The 18,615-nt window shown below is 41.8% G+C and overlaps 1 protein-coding gene across 1 annotated transcript in view; it reads left to right on the top strand.

Annotated features, from left to right (window-relative positions):
- The window catches only part of LOC123974596 (IQ motif and SEC7 domain-containing protein 2-like), a 138,638-nt gene extending 121,524 nt beyond the window's left edge, over positions 1 to 17,114 (top strand). Inside the window, exons 10-16 of the mRNA XM_046055414.1 lie at positions 3,980 to 4,138; positions 4,240 to 4,362; positions 4,450 to 4,616; positions 6,063 to 6,202; positions 7,899 to 8,024; positions 11,264 to 11,363; positions 16,741 to 17,114. Coding sequence (XP_045911370.1) covers positions 3,980 to 4,138; positions 4,240 to 4,362; positions 4,450 to 4,616; positions 6,063 to 6,202; positions 7,899 to 8,024; positions 11,264 to 11,363; positions 16,741 to 17,114 — 1,189 coding nt within the window. The remainder of the gene's footprint in view (positions 1 to 3,979; positions 4,139 to 4,239; positions 4,363 to 4,449; positions 4,617 to 6,062; positions 6,203 to 7,898; positions 8,025 to 11,263; positions 11,364 to 16,740) is intronic.
- Positions 17,115 to 18,615: the final 1,501 nt, after the last annotated feature.

The following is an 18,615-nucleotide window of genomic DNA, read 5'->3' as shown; positions in this document are numbered from 1 at the left end:
GCTCACGCCCTCACCGCTCTCCTCCTCCTCCTCCTCTGCGCTCCAAAACATGGAGGCGCAGCAGCACCACGCCCACCACCCCCACCTCCACCACCACCACCTGCTGTGCTCGGACGGAGACAACGAGAGCGTCAACTCCACCACCACCAACTCCAACGACGACACGACGGTCAACAACTGCAGCTCCGGCTCCTCGTCGCGCGACAGCCTGAGAGAGCCAGTGGGAGGAGCCTCCCTGGGGAAGCAGACCTATCAGAGAGAGAGCCGCCACAGCTGGGACTCGCCCGCCTTCAACAACGACGTGGTGCAGCGGCGGCAATACCGCATCGGACTCAACCTGTTCAACAAGTAAGTGTGTGTCTATGAACATAAATATAACTAGAACTACAAGCAGTTGCAAGGGGGGAAATGAATGGGATTTTGCCACGGTACTTGAGCTTCGATTATAGGGCCACCTAAAGGCCGAATTGGATGAAATCTTTCAGGTGTCATCAGGGGCCCATGGGGAACAAATGCCCCAAATTTGGTATCGATGCGACTTGTGATTGTGGAGGAACAGATAATTGCTGTTAAACAGCGCCACCTAGGACATAATTTCACCAAATTTTGCACAGCCCCTCGAGGGGCCATGAGACATCGGGGCTCCAAATTGGGTGTTGATCGACGGTTCCAAACCTAAGATATGACATCACTACCTGTTTTAGGGTTTTTCGCAAAGATTTGTTAGCTTATAATTGGGAAATTTTTTCGCGAATCAAAATTTCTTCTACAAACTTTTATCGGCTTTGTCCATAGATGGTCTGTGCCAAGTTTGGTGTCGATCAGACTTGCAACTTTGGAGGAGCTAATCAAAATATTTTTTTTAATTATCGCGATGTAGCGAAAAAAGTCTAGGCGGAAATGGCTGTGGCCTATACCGAGAGATTCAGCTCGATCCCCCGAATGCGTGGAAATAAGGTTTTTGATATCTGCCTTATATGCGGGAATTACAGTGATTTGAAAGTGCAAAATTTTTGATGACACTGTGAGTTTCGCGTCTGTAGCACTTACTGTCTGGGCTGCAGTATTGGAATTAGGTGAAAACGTATGGTACTGGGAACCGCGATGCCTTGCATTCGTGGGTTCCCAGCCCAAAAAGGCTTGGACCCCTAATAATCTACCGGAAGCATAGAATCCCCGTCATAGAAAAGGTAATAACCGCACGTTTCCTAAAAATAAACATTGTACACAAGTCCCGCAACTCGAGTCCGAGTCCAGTCTGAAGTCTTTTGAGGACGAGTCTCAAGTCGAGTCTCAGGTCGCTGTGTGTGCCACTTAAGTCGGACGCGAGTCCGAGTCTCTAACTCAGGTCCCCAGCTCTGGTGTGCAACGAATAAAACAAGTTGTCCATGTACAAAAGAAAAAGTAAAAACAGAAACGAGCTGAAATACAAATAATAGAAGGATAAATTACCCATCACACAATAAAAGAAAAACATATTCAGCCCCCCCCCCCCCCCCCCCCCCCCCCCCCCCTGTTTTAAGATGTTATGCCAACTTCAGACTACACAACATCAACTTGATAAGGACCCAACCCAACAGGCAGAGGACATAAAGAATAAAAATCTGCATCAGACACGCCTAGGAAACTAACAATTATTTTATTGTCGATTAATCTGTCGATTATTTTCTTGGTTAATTGATTCGTTGTTTTGGTCCAAAAAATGGTGAAAAATGTTTATTATTGTTTCCCAAAGCCCGAGATGACCACAACCCAAAGATATTCAGTTTACTGCCATAAGGGAGATGAGAAACCAGAAAATATTCACATTTAAAAAGCTGGAATCAGAGATTTTTTCTTTAAAAAATGACTCAAACTGATAAAACAATGACCCAAATATTTGGGGATTAATTTAAAAGTCTACAAGAAATCGTTGCAGCTCTGGTTGCTCATTTTATTCCGTGTAGTGTGTTTTAGTGGAATACAACCTGAGCAGCATCCTGACAAAAAAGAAGACTGTCCAAATTGTTTTATTTCTCCCACCTCGTTTGACAACTTCAATGGCTTTTCGGGGCCGTTGACCAGTGAACATGGAGAACAAAAAGAGGAATGATGTTGCACTTCATGTCAGGTCGGAACATTTTACCAAACGAATCCCATCTGTGGCGTCACCCTCTCCAAAACATCACCCTTCTTCACCTTCACAGCCCAGTGACCACACACAGTTCCAGCTTCACTGTCATTCATAAAACCCAGATTACAGACTGAATCAATTCTTGCCGGTGCTGTCAGGTGGAACCTCACCAATCACCTCTATATGACATTAAGTTCTGATTGGTCGAGGTCCAATATATCCCGTCACGGCCGGAACTCTATGATCAGCTAATTTGACTAAGTGACCATCTCAAAAGACAGAAATATCATGTAGTCTGACCTCAGCATTAGTCGTGTACAGAACAAAATGAATAACGTGATGGATTTCAGTGTGTTAAAACTGTTGTTAAAAAAGGGCTTTTAAAATTGACAGTTCTGGCATTTTTAAACGTATACAAATCTAACTTTTCTTACCACAAACAATGTTTTTCATTCAATTTAGAAAAATATGGAAATCAGCTTGAAACTAGGTAATCATGATTGTGTTTAGTTTCAGCTTTGTCCCCATCCTGACTCCAATTCTGCTCGTCGTTTCTGGATTTTATCAAAGTCAAAGAAAAGTTTCTTGCCATATTATTTACTTGTTAGACCAACTTCCTTCCTGCAAAACACATTATTAGACAGTGATTACGGTACATTTCTCTGTATCTTTACAGTCTATTATGAAGCAATAATCTGTCATATCGTAAAAATGATACACCTGTGTCGTGGATAGTCGCCAATCGTTTTCATTAATCAGCACACCCAATTTAAAAAGCATGTATCTCACCAAATCTGTGGTTATACGTTTGAAACGCTTGGGTTTTTGGTAATCAATCACAGTCAACACTATGCTTATTTTTTGTCAAACTTAAGATATAAAATGATGTAAGTAAGTAAGTAAGTAAGTAAGTAAAGTGTATTTATGTAGCACCTTTCACAGATAAAAATCACAAAGTGCTTCACAATAAGAAGAGATAAAATACATAAAAACATAAAATATAAATTAGACCTTCGCTAACTAAAAGCCTGTTTGAATAATAAATAGAATGAACAGAATAAAATGAAAATAAAATGAAAATGAATGAGGGGAACCACAAACAGCCTCTGACCTGATCTAAAACTACGGATGGGAGTATGAGGCTGTATAAAGTCAGCGATGTAAGGAGGAGCTTGTCTGTGCAAGGCTCTAAAAGTAAGGACCAGAATTTTGAAATGATTTCTAAACTGGACTGGTCACCAGTGAAGTGATGCTAAAACAGGTCTAATGTGTGGTCTGTGCTGAAAAGTGGTGGGGACATCAGGGGTGCAATGACACACAAGAAGATTTTTAACAACATTTTGAAGAAACATGAAATATATGAGCGGGGGGGTTCTGGGGCATTGGAGCATTAAACACTTAATTTCCTGCATTCTGGAGACATTCTGCTCCAATTTATGTTGGAAATGTCTTTATTTATATAAAGGCAAACTAAATAAAAAAATCAGCTGCCAGGTGAGAATATAATGTGGTAATTTATTTATTTTTTTGTTTTAAAATATAGCAAGCTATTTTTAAGAATATTTTTACAAATGCTTTTAAAAAAAGTGCTATTTCAAAATGTGGTGGGGACATGTCCCCAGCGTCCCCAGTGTAAATGACACCTATGGATCTTCACAGCCTGGAGACGGTTAAGCTCCTCCTTATTCAAACATGTAAGTAAGTACGTGCTAGAACATTTCATGAGCCAGTTATTAAACATCTCAAAGCTTTGAAATGACGAGCTCTAACAACTCGAAATGGAGCCGAAATGAAATGAATAAAACAAGCAAGGAAATTAAACGTGAAATTAAAAAAACATAAATGTTGAACTCATCTCGCCTACAGGAAGCCGGAGAAGGGGATCCAGTACCTGATCGAGAGGGGCTTTGTGTCGGACACGCCGGTGGGCATCGCCAGGTTCATCCTGGAGAGGAAAGGACTGAGTCGGCAGATGATCGGAGAGTTCCTGGGCAGCCGTCAGCAGTTCAACAAGGACGTCCTTGAGTGAGTGCAACACACTCACATGACTGTTTGTGTAAACCTTTAAGAAAGGAAACGTTTCTGCTTAATGCGGTGATATCACCTGTCTGTGTGTGCGTTTGTAGCTGTGTTCTGGATGAGATGGATTTCTCAGGGATGGATCTTGACGACGCTCTGAGGAAGTTCCAGGCTCAGATAAAAGTTCAGGGTGAAGCTCAGCGTGTGGAGCGACTGGTGGAGGCCTTCAGGTACTAAACTGCATCACAGGTTTGAATCCCAGAGAGGATTTGTCAGTGGAGTTTGCAATGTTTCACTCATGTCTTCTCTCTCTCCAGTCAGCGGTACTGTGTTTGTAACCCGGTGCTGATCCGGCAGTTCCAGAATCCAGACACCATCTTCATCCTGGCCTTCGCGATCATCCTCCTCAACACGGACATGTACAGCCCCAACGTCAAGCCGGAGAGGAAGATGAAGCTGGAGGACTTCATCAAGAACCTGCGGGGTCAGTCAGTAGATCATCTCCATTTCTTGTAACCGCCACAGTCTCACTTGATGCAGGTCTGGATAAAATGTAAGAACACTCATAACAGTCTGATGTTGCTCAACGCGGACTGGGGTGGCCGATTTGCAGCTCAAAGAACTTAAAGTAAAACTAAATTGAGCTTTAATAGAATGTACAAGCGAATGAAGATAGAATGTAAATCGTTTTTTATATTAATTTGGAATCACTGTAAATGTTTTTCAAAATGGGAGGCGGGCCTCCCCAGGGGGGCTCCTAACTGTTTCAGTGGGGGCTCAGTGACTGGAAGGGAAAAAATATTACATTATCAAAAGGAGTACACGTAGAATAGCCTAAATGAGTGTGATTTGGTTAAAGAGAAAGTTGAGAGTTACAGCAAGGTAGCCGTTTTTTCCACTTTCCCACAATCAGAAACTAATAAATACCTCAGGACAGACAGCTGTTATGTATTTGGTGTGTTTTGAAGTTATGTCAAACAGCTATATTAGGCCATGTATTAGGTGGGCACCTTTTTCTAAGCTTTGTCTTAAGGGAGGCCCACAGTCTCAGTATTCAGAGTTGTAGTGAAGCTAACAGAAAACTTTGCACTTGGGCGGTGGTGGAATGTAACTGCAAGCTTTTTTATTTTCTGCTACCTCTTTTTACCGCACCAAGGGCCGGATTTACTAACACCCCAAATAAAAAGTACTAAAATGCGTGTGCATTTAAAATATTGCATGTACAATTGTAGAACCTGTTATGATGACAGCAGGTGCAAACACAGTGGAGGTGGCCGTATTTAAATGAGGGTTTTGTGGTTTTTAATGGTTTCTGACATGGAGAGTCAGGAGGGAAAGAAACCGCTGCGTAAAAACCTTGGTTTGTTTCATTCAGTGCGTCCCGAGTATGTGGAAATCGTCTGTACCTGCCCGTCCTGCCTGAGATTGCACTGAGTACTTGGGACAGCACATCTGAAAAACTGCTTAGGGAAACCCCAGCAGAAACAGATCCAGCATGCTGGAACGACCCAGACGCGAGGAAAAGCCAGCAGATCGTGCTTCATGACTTCAACTTGATGCTAATACTTTTGTACTTTTTTATTTTGAATGGAGGATTTTTAGACTTTGGTACTTCTACTTTTACTTAAGTAAAATATCTGAGCACCACTGGACTTTGGCAGCAGGTTCCTCTCATTTAATCTTCTTCCATTAGACGATTATTGTTTGATCGATAGATTGTGAGATGTGAGTCCTAATCTATAAAGTAAAGAAACCAATTCAACCTAAAATGTTACTGACAGGAAAGTTGTGTTTGTGTAAAACATAAACTGGGGGAATTCCTCAGTATCAGTGAGGTTCTGTTTGTCCATGAGTTTTTAATGTGTCACTTTTTTCCTAATGTGATCATTTCATATCTGAAACGTAGCCCTGAACTGTGTGTTTCCATCAGGAGTTGATAACGGGCAGGACATCCCCAGGGACCTGCTGGTGGCGATCTATGGCAGAATCCAGAAATGGGAGCTGAGGACCAACGATGACCACGTGTCTCAGGTCCAAGCCGTGGAGAGGATGGTGGTCGGCAAGAAGCCTGTAAGATCTTCCAACATCTCAGGCAAACATCTTAGCATCTGTTCATCTGTCTAAAATGAACATGTTGGTAACTCTAGCTATCAAACGATTTACACACTCAAACATGTTAAGTAGTCTTTCTTCAGATTTTTACATTTTACTAGAATTTGTGATAAATACACAGGGCCTGATTCACTAACATCCTGACTAAAGAGGACTAAACTGCGTGTGCGTTTAAAATATTGCACGTGTAATTTTAGTACCTGTTATGGGTGATTTACTAAGAATTATTGCTTGATGACAACAGGTGCAAACACAGTGGAGGTGGCCGTATTTAAATGAGGGTTTTGCGTGTTTTAACGGTTTCCGCCATGGAGAGTCGGGAGGAAAAGCAGCCGCTGCGTAAAAACCTTGGTTTGTTTCATTCAGTGCGTCCCGAGTATGTGGAAATCGTCTGTACCTGCCCGTCCTGCCTGAGATTGCACTGAGTACTTGGGACAGCACACCTGAAAAACTGCTTTGGGAAACCCCAGCAGAAACAGATCCAGCATGCTGGAACGACCCAGACGCGAGGAAAAGCCAGCAGATCGTGCTTTATCCAGCCAGACCGACCAGTTGCCCCACGACCTCCTGTCCTTGGCCCTGTACGCTCCAACGCCCCATTCCCTCTCCGATACCTACAATGGGTTGTGTCGCTGTTACAACCGGCACGTTGTGAACAGCTGGTGATCGTTCCCTCTGGCTGGATGGATTTTACACCACTGCAGCTGGGGGATCTCTGCAGCGTCACACAACTTTCTAAATTCTTCCATCTCACAGAGAAAAGAAGTCAGGTCGAAAAACAAAATTTGCTTTATTGGCATGAATGTTAAAACAACAGTGTTGCCAAAGCTACAGGAAAATACAAATAACTATTCTATTCATATAGTTCATCGAATAAATAAAATAAAATAATTGCATTTCTATATATTGGATATAGAATAATATTATCTAATATTTTTAATTTCTCTAAGTCTTCTTTCATTACGGCTGTGTCTCCTTCTGGCAACAATAACAGCAGCCATCTCTGCACAACACGTAGCGGTTTGCACCTTCCTTTCAAACATATTAAATCCTGATACGGTTGCACTCATATGAAATTGCGTTTAGGATTGGTAGATCACATTTCCTGTAGTAAATAAATATATTTGCATGTTACCCTCTCGCTACTTTGTACAATAAAAATTGAAATGCCCCAAATTGCATATTCATTAAGGCAAAAGTCGTAAATGAACAACAAGATCTATCTTTCTGCACTTTTGGAAGACGTCATTCTGCGTGTACACCGTTAGTAGATCAGCGTACGTGTTAATTTGCTGGTGATATCAAGTTTGCAGACGTTTTTACTCGTGCAAAACTTTAGTAAATCAGGCCCACAGTTTTATAAAAAAAATAGAAAACCCACTATTTAAAAAAAATAACTTACACAAGAAACTCTAGATGCCAGATTTGCTGCGGATACTGTGGTCCCTACAGAATGACCCCTGACCTTTCCTCTAGCATAATTTTACAGATTAACATCACAGAACAATAGACAATCTACTCGATCATGTAAATATTTCAACATCTCCTTGCTTGTGTTGGGAAAGAAAAATAAATGCAAGCACTGATAATCTAGAGTGTGTGTGTGTGTGTGTGTGTGTGTGTATATGTGTGTGTATATGTGTGTGTGTTGCAGGTGCTGTCACTGCCTCATCGCAGGTTGGTCTGCTGCTGTCAGCTGTTCGAGGTTCCAGATCCAAACAGAGCTCAGAGGAGCGGCGTCCACCAGAGAGAAGTCTTCCTGTTCAACGACCTGCTGATGGTAATCAATACACTGTGTGTATGTGTGTGTAAATATAAGTGTGTAAGCATGTGTATGTCTTAGTTTGCACTCAGAGTTCAATTTCTTTGCCACCAGTTATGGATTTTGGTGGTAGCACACACGTCCCTTTTGTGTAAGTGGGTGTTTGTATTACTGCACTATTTTGGGTCAAGCCCGGGTACCACTTCTCACGCAGCCTGAGGATTTTCTCCCATGGTAGATAACGTGATTGTGCGTCACCAGAGCGCCAGTTTAGCCTTGGTCCTGTTTAATGCTGCGCTCCAGAAATGTCAGAGAGTCTGACTTCCTTTTTGAGAAAATCCAAATACACAGAGTCCTCAGCAGGAAACCTAAGCAGGATTTGTCTCCAAGTTTTACCCACAAAGTCTCGTGTTTACCTGTGCAAGTCAAGTGTTGTTTATGAAAAACAACAGTAATTCATGCTTTGTTTTCAGCTCTGCTGTTGTGCAGCAGTGTGAAATCTAATGTAACGTTTGAACAGCCTGAAGGTACTGCGAGGAACTCCTCCTCAATAAACTCGCATTTAAAGCTGCATTAATCATTATGTTTTATTTTTGGATATCAACACTCAAAGGTTTATTGTGAAAGAGTTTGTTTGTGATGATGAACCTATTTTGGTTCAGTCTCATCAACTTCTTTTTCAGCAAACAAGTTCAGATAAAGCTGCTGTGACCTACCTGCCCAGGGCCCAGGGTCATCATTCAGTTGTCCAAACACAGACATCACAAACAGCTCCACTGAGTTAGGCTCCTCGTCGCATTTAAGACCAACAGTAATCCAGAGTTTTTGTTTTTGTGTTTTTATTATAGCTTCAGTGCTAACCGGAACTGCTAACAGCAAATACAGCATATCTTTTCATAGTTCAGATGCTTTTTCATCCAGTCGTCCATCGTCAACCGCTTATCCTGTGTACAGGGTCGTGGGGTAGATGCTTTTTTTCTTTTTTTAATTTAACCTTAATTTAACCAGGTGAGTTTTATTGAGATTGTGAGACCTGGTCAAGAAGTGAATCCGAATCAGAATGAGCTTCATTGCCAGCCAAGTAGTATTTTACACGTACGAGGAATTTGCCTCGGTGATAAGGTGCTACACGAAGACAAACATACAGTAACAATATATATATATATAAATATGGAAAAAAAATGGACTTTTGTGTATTGAAAAATCAATGTGGCAGATATTTACATGTGCATTACTCCGGGTTTGTGTTGTGCTGACAAATTACTGGGGGAGAGGATTTGTATTTATATAAATACATAAATTGACAAAATATAAAAACAAAGAGGAATCGTTAGTTCGCTGAATAACGTAAAATACAACTTTACAGACAAAGACACTGATCAATGTTCACCTGCTCCACATCCTTCAGAATTGAAACAAACTTTCTAGAAGAAATAAAGTCAGACAGTTTCAAGGAGTTCTGAAGAAGTTTCTTTGCTTAAGGTGCAGCAAACTTGAAGGCTTTAGTTCTGTTCGGACTCGAGGAACCAACATTTGCAGGACGTCCTTTGAACATAATCCATAATAGCCTTGAGTTCTTGTTAAAAAAGTTCTCAGTTTGCTAAGAGCTAGTCCAGGAAGTGCCTTATAGATAAACACAGCCAATGGGTAAACCTTCGTGCACAGAGAAAGGGCCATTGGGCTTTAGAGTTAAGGGTACAATGATGTGTCCTATAATTACTGCCAGTGAATAAAAACACAATGCACAATCACACACATCCAGTGTCTGTAGGCACTGTGCAGAAGCGCTCACCAGTTATTTTATAGCTTGAGTGGATTGTTCTTTTGCATACAGTGTATTGGTACGGAAGCTCTGAGCGGCCCTCCATTTAAAGTTTAGTTTAACACAGGTGTCGGTTTCTTAATGATAATTTTAAAGTGATTTGTAGTGTCACTGGTCAAGTCGAAGGGTTTACATCACATTTACTTTTATTCATTTAGCTGACGCTTTTATCCAAAGCGACTTACAATTGCTATATACAGTATGTCAGAGGTCGCACGCCTCTGGAGCAACGAGGGGTTAAGTGTCTCGGTCAGGGACACATTGGTAGATGGGTCACAGTTAAACCTGGGTCTCTCACACCAAAGGCATGTGTTTTATCCACTGCACCATCACTACCCGTTGTGTGCTCAATCTTCAGTTGTTCAATTTGTTTATTTTTTTTATAATTTTTATAATCCTCTTCAAAAAAGTTATTGTAAAGAGACTGTTGCTGGAGTGTGTGCATCCCAACGATTGGTCCACATTCATCAACCTATGGATTTTTCATTTCCCCATCATTCCCAGGCAGAAGAAATTCCTGCGCTTCTCGTTCAGGGGAATCCATTTAACAAAAGTAGACAAAAAATGTCAAAAGTGGGGATCACTGAGATCACGAGATAATTATCCTGTTATGACGGGACTAAAGACTAACTTTATTAATCCCTCCAGGGGAAATGAAATGTTCCACTCTGTTGGTATTTTACAAATAAAGGACTGAAATACACACATGCATGAGGAGCTGGTATGGAGAGGGCGGCTGTCACAGTCAGCGATGCACAGGAGGTGAACTGGACCCTCTCCAGCTAATGACCGGCCCATGGTGGACTTGAACGGGCCTCCGTCTGTTTCCTAAGCCAGGTCCCCACAGACTGAGCTACATCCGCTCCTTAGTAAAAACCACAGACATGCCAAATTTCTGAATAACGTAATTCATTCTGAATATAACGATATATAGCATAGCTGATGCATATAAATAAACGGAGTGAAGAGCAAGTCAGAGAGGTTCCTATTGGTACAAAGGTCGTGTGAAGGTCAATGCAGGCAACATGAAGCAGGACGTTTCGGACAGAAGCCCTCCAGTCTAAATAAATGATTTAGTGCACGTTGTCTCACACATACAGTCTGTGTCACCAAACGTTTGTCTTTGTGCTTAGAGGACGACGTGACTCTTACTGCTTTCATTCATTGTTAATTCATCATGTTTTATTTATTTGCAATGTGGCAAAAAAAAAAAAAAAACAAGCAAAAGGCAAATGTTTACAGTTTATGGGAAAATATTCAAATGTCTCAGTGAGGGATTAAAAAAAATCTCTCACCTCAAAATGAACAAACAAAACAAAAAGCATAATGAAACACTCCCTCCTCCTTTGTCTCTTTTGCTGTTCCCCCCCTCTGCCACCACTTCTTCTTCTCTCTCCTCAATCCTTCTCTCTTTTCTCCTGTTCCTCCTCCTCAGGTGACAAAGATCTTCCAGAAGAAGAAGACTTCAGTGACGTACAATTTCAGACAATCATTTCCCCTGCTGGACATGCAGGTCCACACCTTCCAAAACACCTGTAAGTACCTCTCTCTCTCTCTCTCTCTCTCTCTCTCTCTCTCTCTCTCTCTCTCTCTCTCTCTCTCTCTCTCTCTCTCTCTCTTTCCGTCTTGCTCGTCCATCTGCTCCCTCCATCTGTCTCAGCTTCTCTCCAGTTTATTCTTTATATCTCTAAATCCTTTTATTTTGCACTTGCTCAACTCTCTATTTTTTCCCTACAGTCAGCAGGCCCGCTGAAAAGACACACATGCAGATATATGCACACACCACACACACATACTCTGAGTCAAATGCAAAGAGCAACATATGATGTGCTTCAAACTCCCCCAAAATCTCAGTAAATGGAGACAAGAGAGGACCCAACATGTCTTTTATGTTCAGGTATCGCTTCACTTCAACACAGTCTGTCAGGGTGTAAAACAAGCCTGTCGCAAACGCGATACACCCGGAGACATAAACAGGTGCTGAAGTGTGAGAGTACGCGCTGGATGCAAAACCAAAACATTTTGTTTGTTGGTGAGGGTGAACAACAAGCAGTTTTGAACAGGCATGAAAAGAGCTCATAGTCCCTCAGGAGAAACCACTAATCAAAGACCAGATTTTGTTGTGGTCAGAAACAGCGTGTTGTGTGTGTTTTGTTGAGATGACGGCACCATGAGAGTTTAGATATATAGAGTTGGCAGCAGAGGCAGGTGAGCGTGGTTGGAAACAGGCTTTAGATGAACATCTTGTGCGGCAGATTCTTCCAAATTGAATGCAATTCCTAGAGGGACAACAGTAACTAAGTACATTTACTCAAGCGTTTGTACTTAAGTACAAGTTAGAGGTATTTGTACTTGATTTTCTTTTCATGTTACTTTTTACTTCTACTCCACCAAATCTCAGAGGGAGATACTTTTTACTTCACTACATTTATCTGACAGCTGTAGCTACTAGTTACTTTACAAAGTTAAATTTTTTAAAACAAAACGTATGAAGATATGTTGTTTTTTTTTAAAGTAATGTTTTGTTATAAATTAAACAGTTTATACAAGCACAGCTAGTTCATAAGTTGATTGATTTAAAGGTGTGTAAGCTTTACTGGCACCTAGTGGTGGGGGTTGCGAATTGCAACCAGAGGCTCACGGTGCATTCAGGTGCTCCTCAGATGTTCCCATTTCCAGAGTTGTGAAGTCGTTCTTCTGACTTCTCTGAATGTGGAATTGTTGGATTAACATTATCAGAGCGTAGAAACAACACGCATCTAGTTCGCTCCACATGGACAGCAAAGTAACCGTTATAACCATAATACAGATTACATGTTTGCAAAATATGCATATGCAATATGTGATTTTACACAAATCAAAGTTCTGTGTACTTCTTTATGTCCCATGTACATTTTATTTCTCTTTGTGCAAAAAAGATTTAAGGAGGAAAATATTTTGATTATTCCAACAGCACATGAATGCACCACCAGTCACTTCTTCACAGTTTTCTTACTTCTAATAAACCGGTCGACTACTACTAATACTACCACTACTACTACTAACGTTACTTCTTCTTCTTCTTCTTCTACTTTGTACGTATACTACTAACTCACAGTGGACATTTTTCATTCTGCATTGAGTACTTGAGATTTTCCTGACTATACTTAAATACTTGAGTAATAATTTTAATGCAGAACTTGTAATGAGTATTAACAGTGACATATTAGTACTTTTACTTAAGTAAAGGATCTGAATACTTCATCCACCACTGGGGGGGGGGGGGTGACACTAGGTTGACGTGGATCTGGATTGGAGGGTACATTTGCGTCCCGAGGTTGCTGTAGGTCTGCAGGAGGGTACACGCAGGTCTGCAAGTAATACCACGGGTATACGTGGGGCACAAAACATGCAGAAGGTTACACATCAAAGATGAGCTGCAGGTTACAAATGGATTAGGAAGTTGCCGTACTGTACATGTGAGAAGATTGTCATTACATATTTAAGGGTTTGCAGTAGGTGTAAAATGCATCTCCAGGTTGCTGCTGGTTAATTTTGAATCTTAACTAGTACGTCTTAGCTGGGAGAAAGCATGGCTCTAGATTTTGATCTCGAAATATGCAACAAAAATGCATGTGGGACAAAAATCGGAGACTCTGTCCTACTTGGAAAATGTTCCCAACAATCTGTTAATAATCACTTGGCAAAACATAACAATAGTCCCTCTTCCAATTACAAAAATCATGCTCTGTCTGCCAGCCTCGTCTTTAAACGTAAGGCAGCGTCAGTCTGCAGAAGTGTAGACTGAAAACAGCAGCAGCCCGTTTTACAGAAACAGGATTTCCTAAAAAAAATATGACTGTCACTCTGAAAACAAGGCCGCTTTAGCTGCATTCCTCAAAACATTACTCAGTCGACGGCACATTTTTACACAATCGTATACAAAGTTGTGTGTGTGTGTGTGTGTGTGTGTGTGTGTGTGTGTGTGTGTGTGTGGTTTCCAAGCCTTTATTTCAGCAGAGAGAAGAATTGGCTCTCAGTCACATGCAGCAGATTGGAGTTGGTGGCGTTTCAAATCAGTCCTCAGCACCTGTTAACAGGATGCCTCACTCTCAGCTCTAAAACCTGAAACCACGTTTTCATTTTTAACCCCTTACAGAGCCACTTAACAGCCAGAGGAAAGTCTTGTTATTGTTGACTTCCAGCGGTTTAACAGCAACTGTAAACACTTGTGACGTGATGGGACAACACATTGCACCAGCTACCTCTTTTCCAGAGTAAACCAACCCTGAGTGTGATCAGATATGAAGCATACTTAATAGCTGTTGTTGTGGTGTTTTGCTTCCTAAATATATAAAACCGTAAACATGTGTGTATATTAATAGACAAAAAAAAAATAATTCATTTTATTTTTAATTTTTTTTAAAGGATCAAATGTGAAATTTAAAAACAAAACAATTACTAATTACGATTCTTTCACAAATGTTTGTAGAAGCAGTCTGCGTCGTGCCTAGGTGCTTGATTTTATACACCTGTGGCCATGAAGTGATTGGAACACCTGAATTCAGTGATTCTGAGGGGTGTCCTAAAACCTTTGGCAATATAGTGAACATATGAATATGTCTTTGGTTGTCGTTAACTGCTCCTAGTCGCTGAGAGCCCAGCTTCTGTGTCGAGTGGAAATGACCTCAGCAGAGGAGGTGTGGTACTCTCTACTGACTGGTTAGGGCAAAACAAATCAGAATAACCCCAGACTTACAAACACTGATTGAGTTCCTCTTTATCAAGCACTGGTAATTTTAAATATTTTTAAACTCAAGAAGGTGAAGAAGACATACTTTATAAGAGTAGATGGATTTTTTCACTCTGTCAGTATTAATATTATAATACACACAATTCTGAAATACACACACATGATCTCTACACATGCATTAACACGTGGTCAGAGTGAGGGGGCTGCGACGTAGGCAGGCGCCCTGAGCTGTTAGGGGATCAGGGCCTCGCTCAAGGGCACCTTCGGCAGGGCCCGGCAGGTGAACTGGCAACTCTCCAGCTACCAGTCCACACCCAGTATGACTGGTCCTTGCTGGACTTGAACCCCCCGCGGACTGAGCTACTGCCGCCCCTTAGTAGAGATCCCAAAGTTACCATAGATACCAAACCTGTCAGGCTGAATTTTGGGAAGATATCTAGAATATTTCGGTTTGATGGATTGATGCAGCCAAACTAAATCCTTTATTTAATTATTTCACATCACACATCATAAAATAATAAAGGAGTGGAGCAAGCTGAGATGTAATTACGAGGAAATAAATGGGGAAACGGCATGTAAATGTATTAAATAAAAATAAATATTATACTTTCAGTTGCTGGAATCAGTCACATTTTGAGATTGCTGTACAGGTTGTGTTGCGTTTGTGTATTTACATTACAAGGTCAACATTATTCAGTTGTTTGTGAGTTACTTGAGGGATCCACAGTGAGGTCAGTGTGTACTGAAGCTGCAGTGGTGGTTGTTTTCTTGTTTAGTTGGTTAGTTGCTGTTGTTGTTGTTGTTGTTGACATTTCTGGTTCTCCAGTTGGAGCTAAATGGGACTTGGCAGACTGTAGCGCTGACTGTGACCAGGACAGATTGTCCCATATGATTCATCAGCACAATCTTACATCGACTGTGTGTGTGTGTGTGTGTGTGTGTGTGTGTGTGTTCACGTATTGTCTGTGGGTGGGTGAGTGTTCATGTATCTGTGGATCATGTGGGAGGAAGGTAACGTGTGTGTGTTTGTACACACAGTATGTGTGTGAACAGGCATGTCTGTCTTTAATAGTCTACTGGAAATCCCTTTATGAATGTTGTTTATTTTATGATGAAAAAGAAATATCCTCTATAGGCTTAGCAGGTGAGATTAATTATCTTGAGGATTAGCATAATGTGCTAATAACTCGCCAAAAAACAGAAATGGCTATAATTTTGCTTCTAGTTAAGGAGTAAGTTCAGTATTTTTCAACCTGGACCCTGTTTTTCCCATGTGTTTGAGGGACTGTGGCTAACTGGGACAACATGTTTTTGAAATTTATTGAAACATATTCCTTGCGCCCCGTCGAAGTATGTCCAAACAAGTGCTTGTTTTTGCCACAGACGGGTTATTACAAGTGTCTGACTTTATTGAAAGGATCCCTACAGAGAGAGGCCTTTTTTTTTAAAGAGTAAGATCCTGTTTGTTTAACAACCAGTCGCTAAAGCGCTCCAGTTAAATCGACCAGACTCCATTTATAAAAACAGTCATTTTAACTTGCAACACACAGGAGCTGCTGGTCTACCGCCGCCTCGGTCTGGTAGCTTTTTTGTATTATTGTGTGACCTCAGACTGCCAAAATTAAAAGTTATTTTACCGGAGAAATTTCTGTATATGTGTTTTTATCCGAGCTCGGTCGGTCGGTCCTCCACTTTGGCTCAGACTGAAATATCTCAACATCTATTGGGTGGATAGCCCAGAGATTTGGTCCATACATGTATAATCTCCAGAGGCTGAATCCCGCTGACTTTATCATCATCTTCGGCTGCTTAATGTCAGCATACACTGTCGCTGTGAGAATGTTAGCATGCTGACATTAGCGTTTAGCTCCAGTACAGCCTCACAAAGCCGCTAGGACGCCTGTAGACTATTGGTCTTTTATCTTAGTTTAGTTCACCCTTTTTAATGTGCAAATTTAAAATCTGCATAAATCCAGTGTTTCCTCTGCTCTGACTGACTTTGTGCGAAGAGAAGGCCTTCACTCTGTTATGCAGAGACTGACAGCAAAATTTGATGTTTAACATTCACGTCATCTCATCTATTTTTGAGTAATTTCAGCCCTGATGTTCAGCCCTTCGCAGCGAGGACAGAGGCTTCTGGATCACAGTGTGTAACATCGGTGTGTTTGTGTCTCACCCAGACTACCCGCACGGTATCAGACTCACGTCGGCGAACCCCGGGGGAGAGAGGAAGGTGCTGATCGTCTTCACGGCGCCGAGCCAGCAGGACCGAGCACGCTTCACCTCCGACCTCCGAGAGAGCATCGCAGAGGTCCAGGACATGGAGAAGTACAGGGTGGAGTGTAAGTGTGGTAGTAACATTGCAGCGGTCACAACTGTTTTGCTCACTACGCACGCAGCGTTCATAGTGAGCGTAGAGGGCCCCGCAAATGAAGTAGGGCCCCGCCTGACTCTTGTGTCAAACCGGGTGTCGATGTTTACAATCATTCAGGGCACGAGAAGAGGAAAAAAAACTCAGTCAGCAAACAACAGTAACGTTAAGTTTGTGCGGTGAGTCTCTCTTTCTGGCAGACTTTATAACCGTTTATTACATTTTATATTTTGTATTTATTAGAAACTTGTGCGTTCCAGCAGCGACCGCTGTGAGGACCAGTCCGGACAATGTAAGGGCCTGATGGCATTTTAAAACAAGACAATGATTTTCTGTCTCTCAGTCAAGGTTTAATTACACCTCTGGATATATACAAGATGGATTGCTGCTGGAACGCACAAGTTTCTGTTACCAAGATTGTAGCGCAAACAATCTGGGAATAAGAGGAAATAAATATCGTACGAGGTTTGACGTGTGTGAGTGATGGGAAATCAAAAAAAGCAAAACAATTGAAGGTGAAAAGCCCCATTATTCATAACCCATTCGAATTATGGTTGAACAAATAGGTTTACAGGAAACTAGGGCTGGGCGGTAAATGAGGTATACTGATATAATTTCAAAAGAGACATAAAATTAGACAAGTTGTTGAGTTAATTAATATGTTTCTGTAAAGTCCTGCCAGCGTTTGCTCCTCTCTCTCCCTCACCGAGCCGTCTACTCACAAAGTCTCTTAGCAACATGGCAAGTCGCGACATGTCGGATATTTTAGAAGCGCGGACCAGGTTGAACACGCGACAGTGAACACACCAGTCAGATGTCATTCGTTAGCTACCACGTTGTTGTGTTGAAAAGTGGTGGGGACATAAGGGCTCAGTTTAGGGGTGTGCCGATGCACAATATTGAGGTCACAAGAGATATATGAGTGTGGGGGGGGTCTGTGGGTTCCCCAACCGGAAAAATTTGGAGCATTAGCCACTTAATTTCCTGCATTCTGGAGAAATGTTCAGCACCAATTTTTGCTGGAAATGTCTTTTTTTATAGGCTTTAAAAGGGAAACACAAAATCCAGGTGGCAGATGACAATTCAAAATTTTAAAATATTTATATATCTTTTTAGCTTAAGTTACTCTTTTTTGGCAATGCACGTTTATTTCTTCTACACTGCTCAAAAAAATAAAGGGAACACTTAAACAACACAATGTAACTCCAAGTCAATCACACTCCTGTGAAATCAAACTGTCCACTGATTGACAATCAGTTTCACATGCTGTTGTGCAAATGGAAAAGACAACAGGTGGAAATTATAGGCAATTAGCAAGACCCCCCCCAATAAAGGAGTGGTTCTGCAGGTGGTGACCACAGACCACTTCTCAGTTCCTATGCTTCCTGGCTGATGTTTTGGTCACTTTTGAATGCTGGCGGTGCTTTCACTCTAGTGGTAGCATGAGACGGAGTCTGCAACCCACACAAGTGGCTCAGGTAGTGCAGCTCATCCAGGATGGCACATCAGTGCGAGCTGTGGCAAGAAGGTTTGCTGTGTCTGTCAGCGTAGTGTCCAGAGCACGGAGGCGCTACCAGGAGACAGGCCAGTACATCAGGAGATGTGGAGGAGGCCGTAGGAGGGCAACAACCCAGCAGCAGGACCGCTACCTCCGCCTTTGTGCAAGGAGGAGCAGGAGGAGCAC

This window comes from Micropterus dolomieu, linkage group LG08 (genome assembly GCF_021292245.1).
Source record: "Micropterus dolomieu isolate WLL.071019.BEF.003 ecotype Adirondacks linkage group LG08, ASM2129224v1, whole genome shotgun sequence".
In the NCBI taxonomy this organism is placed as follows: Eukaryota; Metazoa; Chordata; class Actinopteri; order Centrarchiformes; family Centrarchidae; genus Micropterus; species Micropterus dolomieu.
This window is presented reverse-complemented; position numbering and strand designations above follow the sequence as displayed.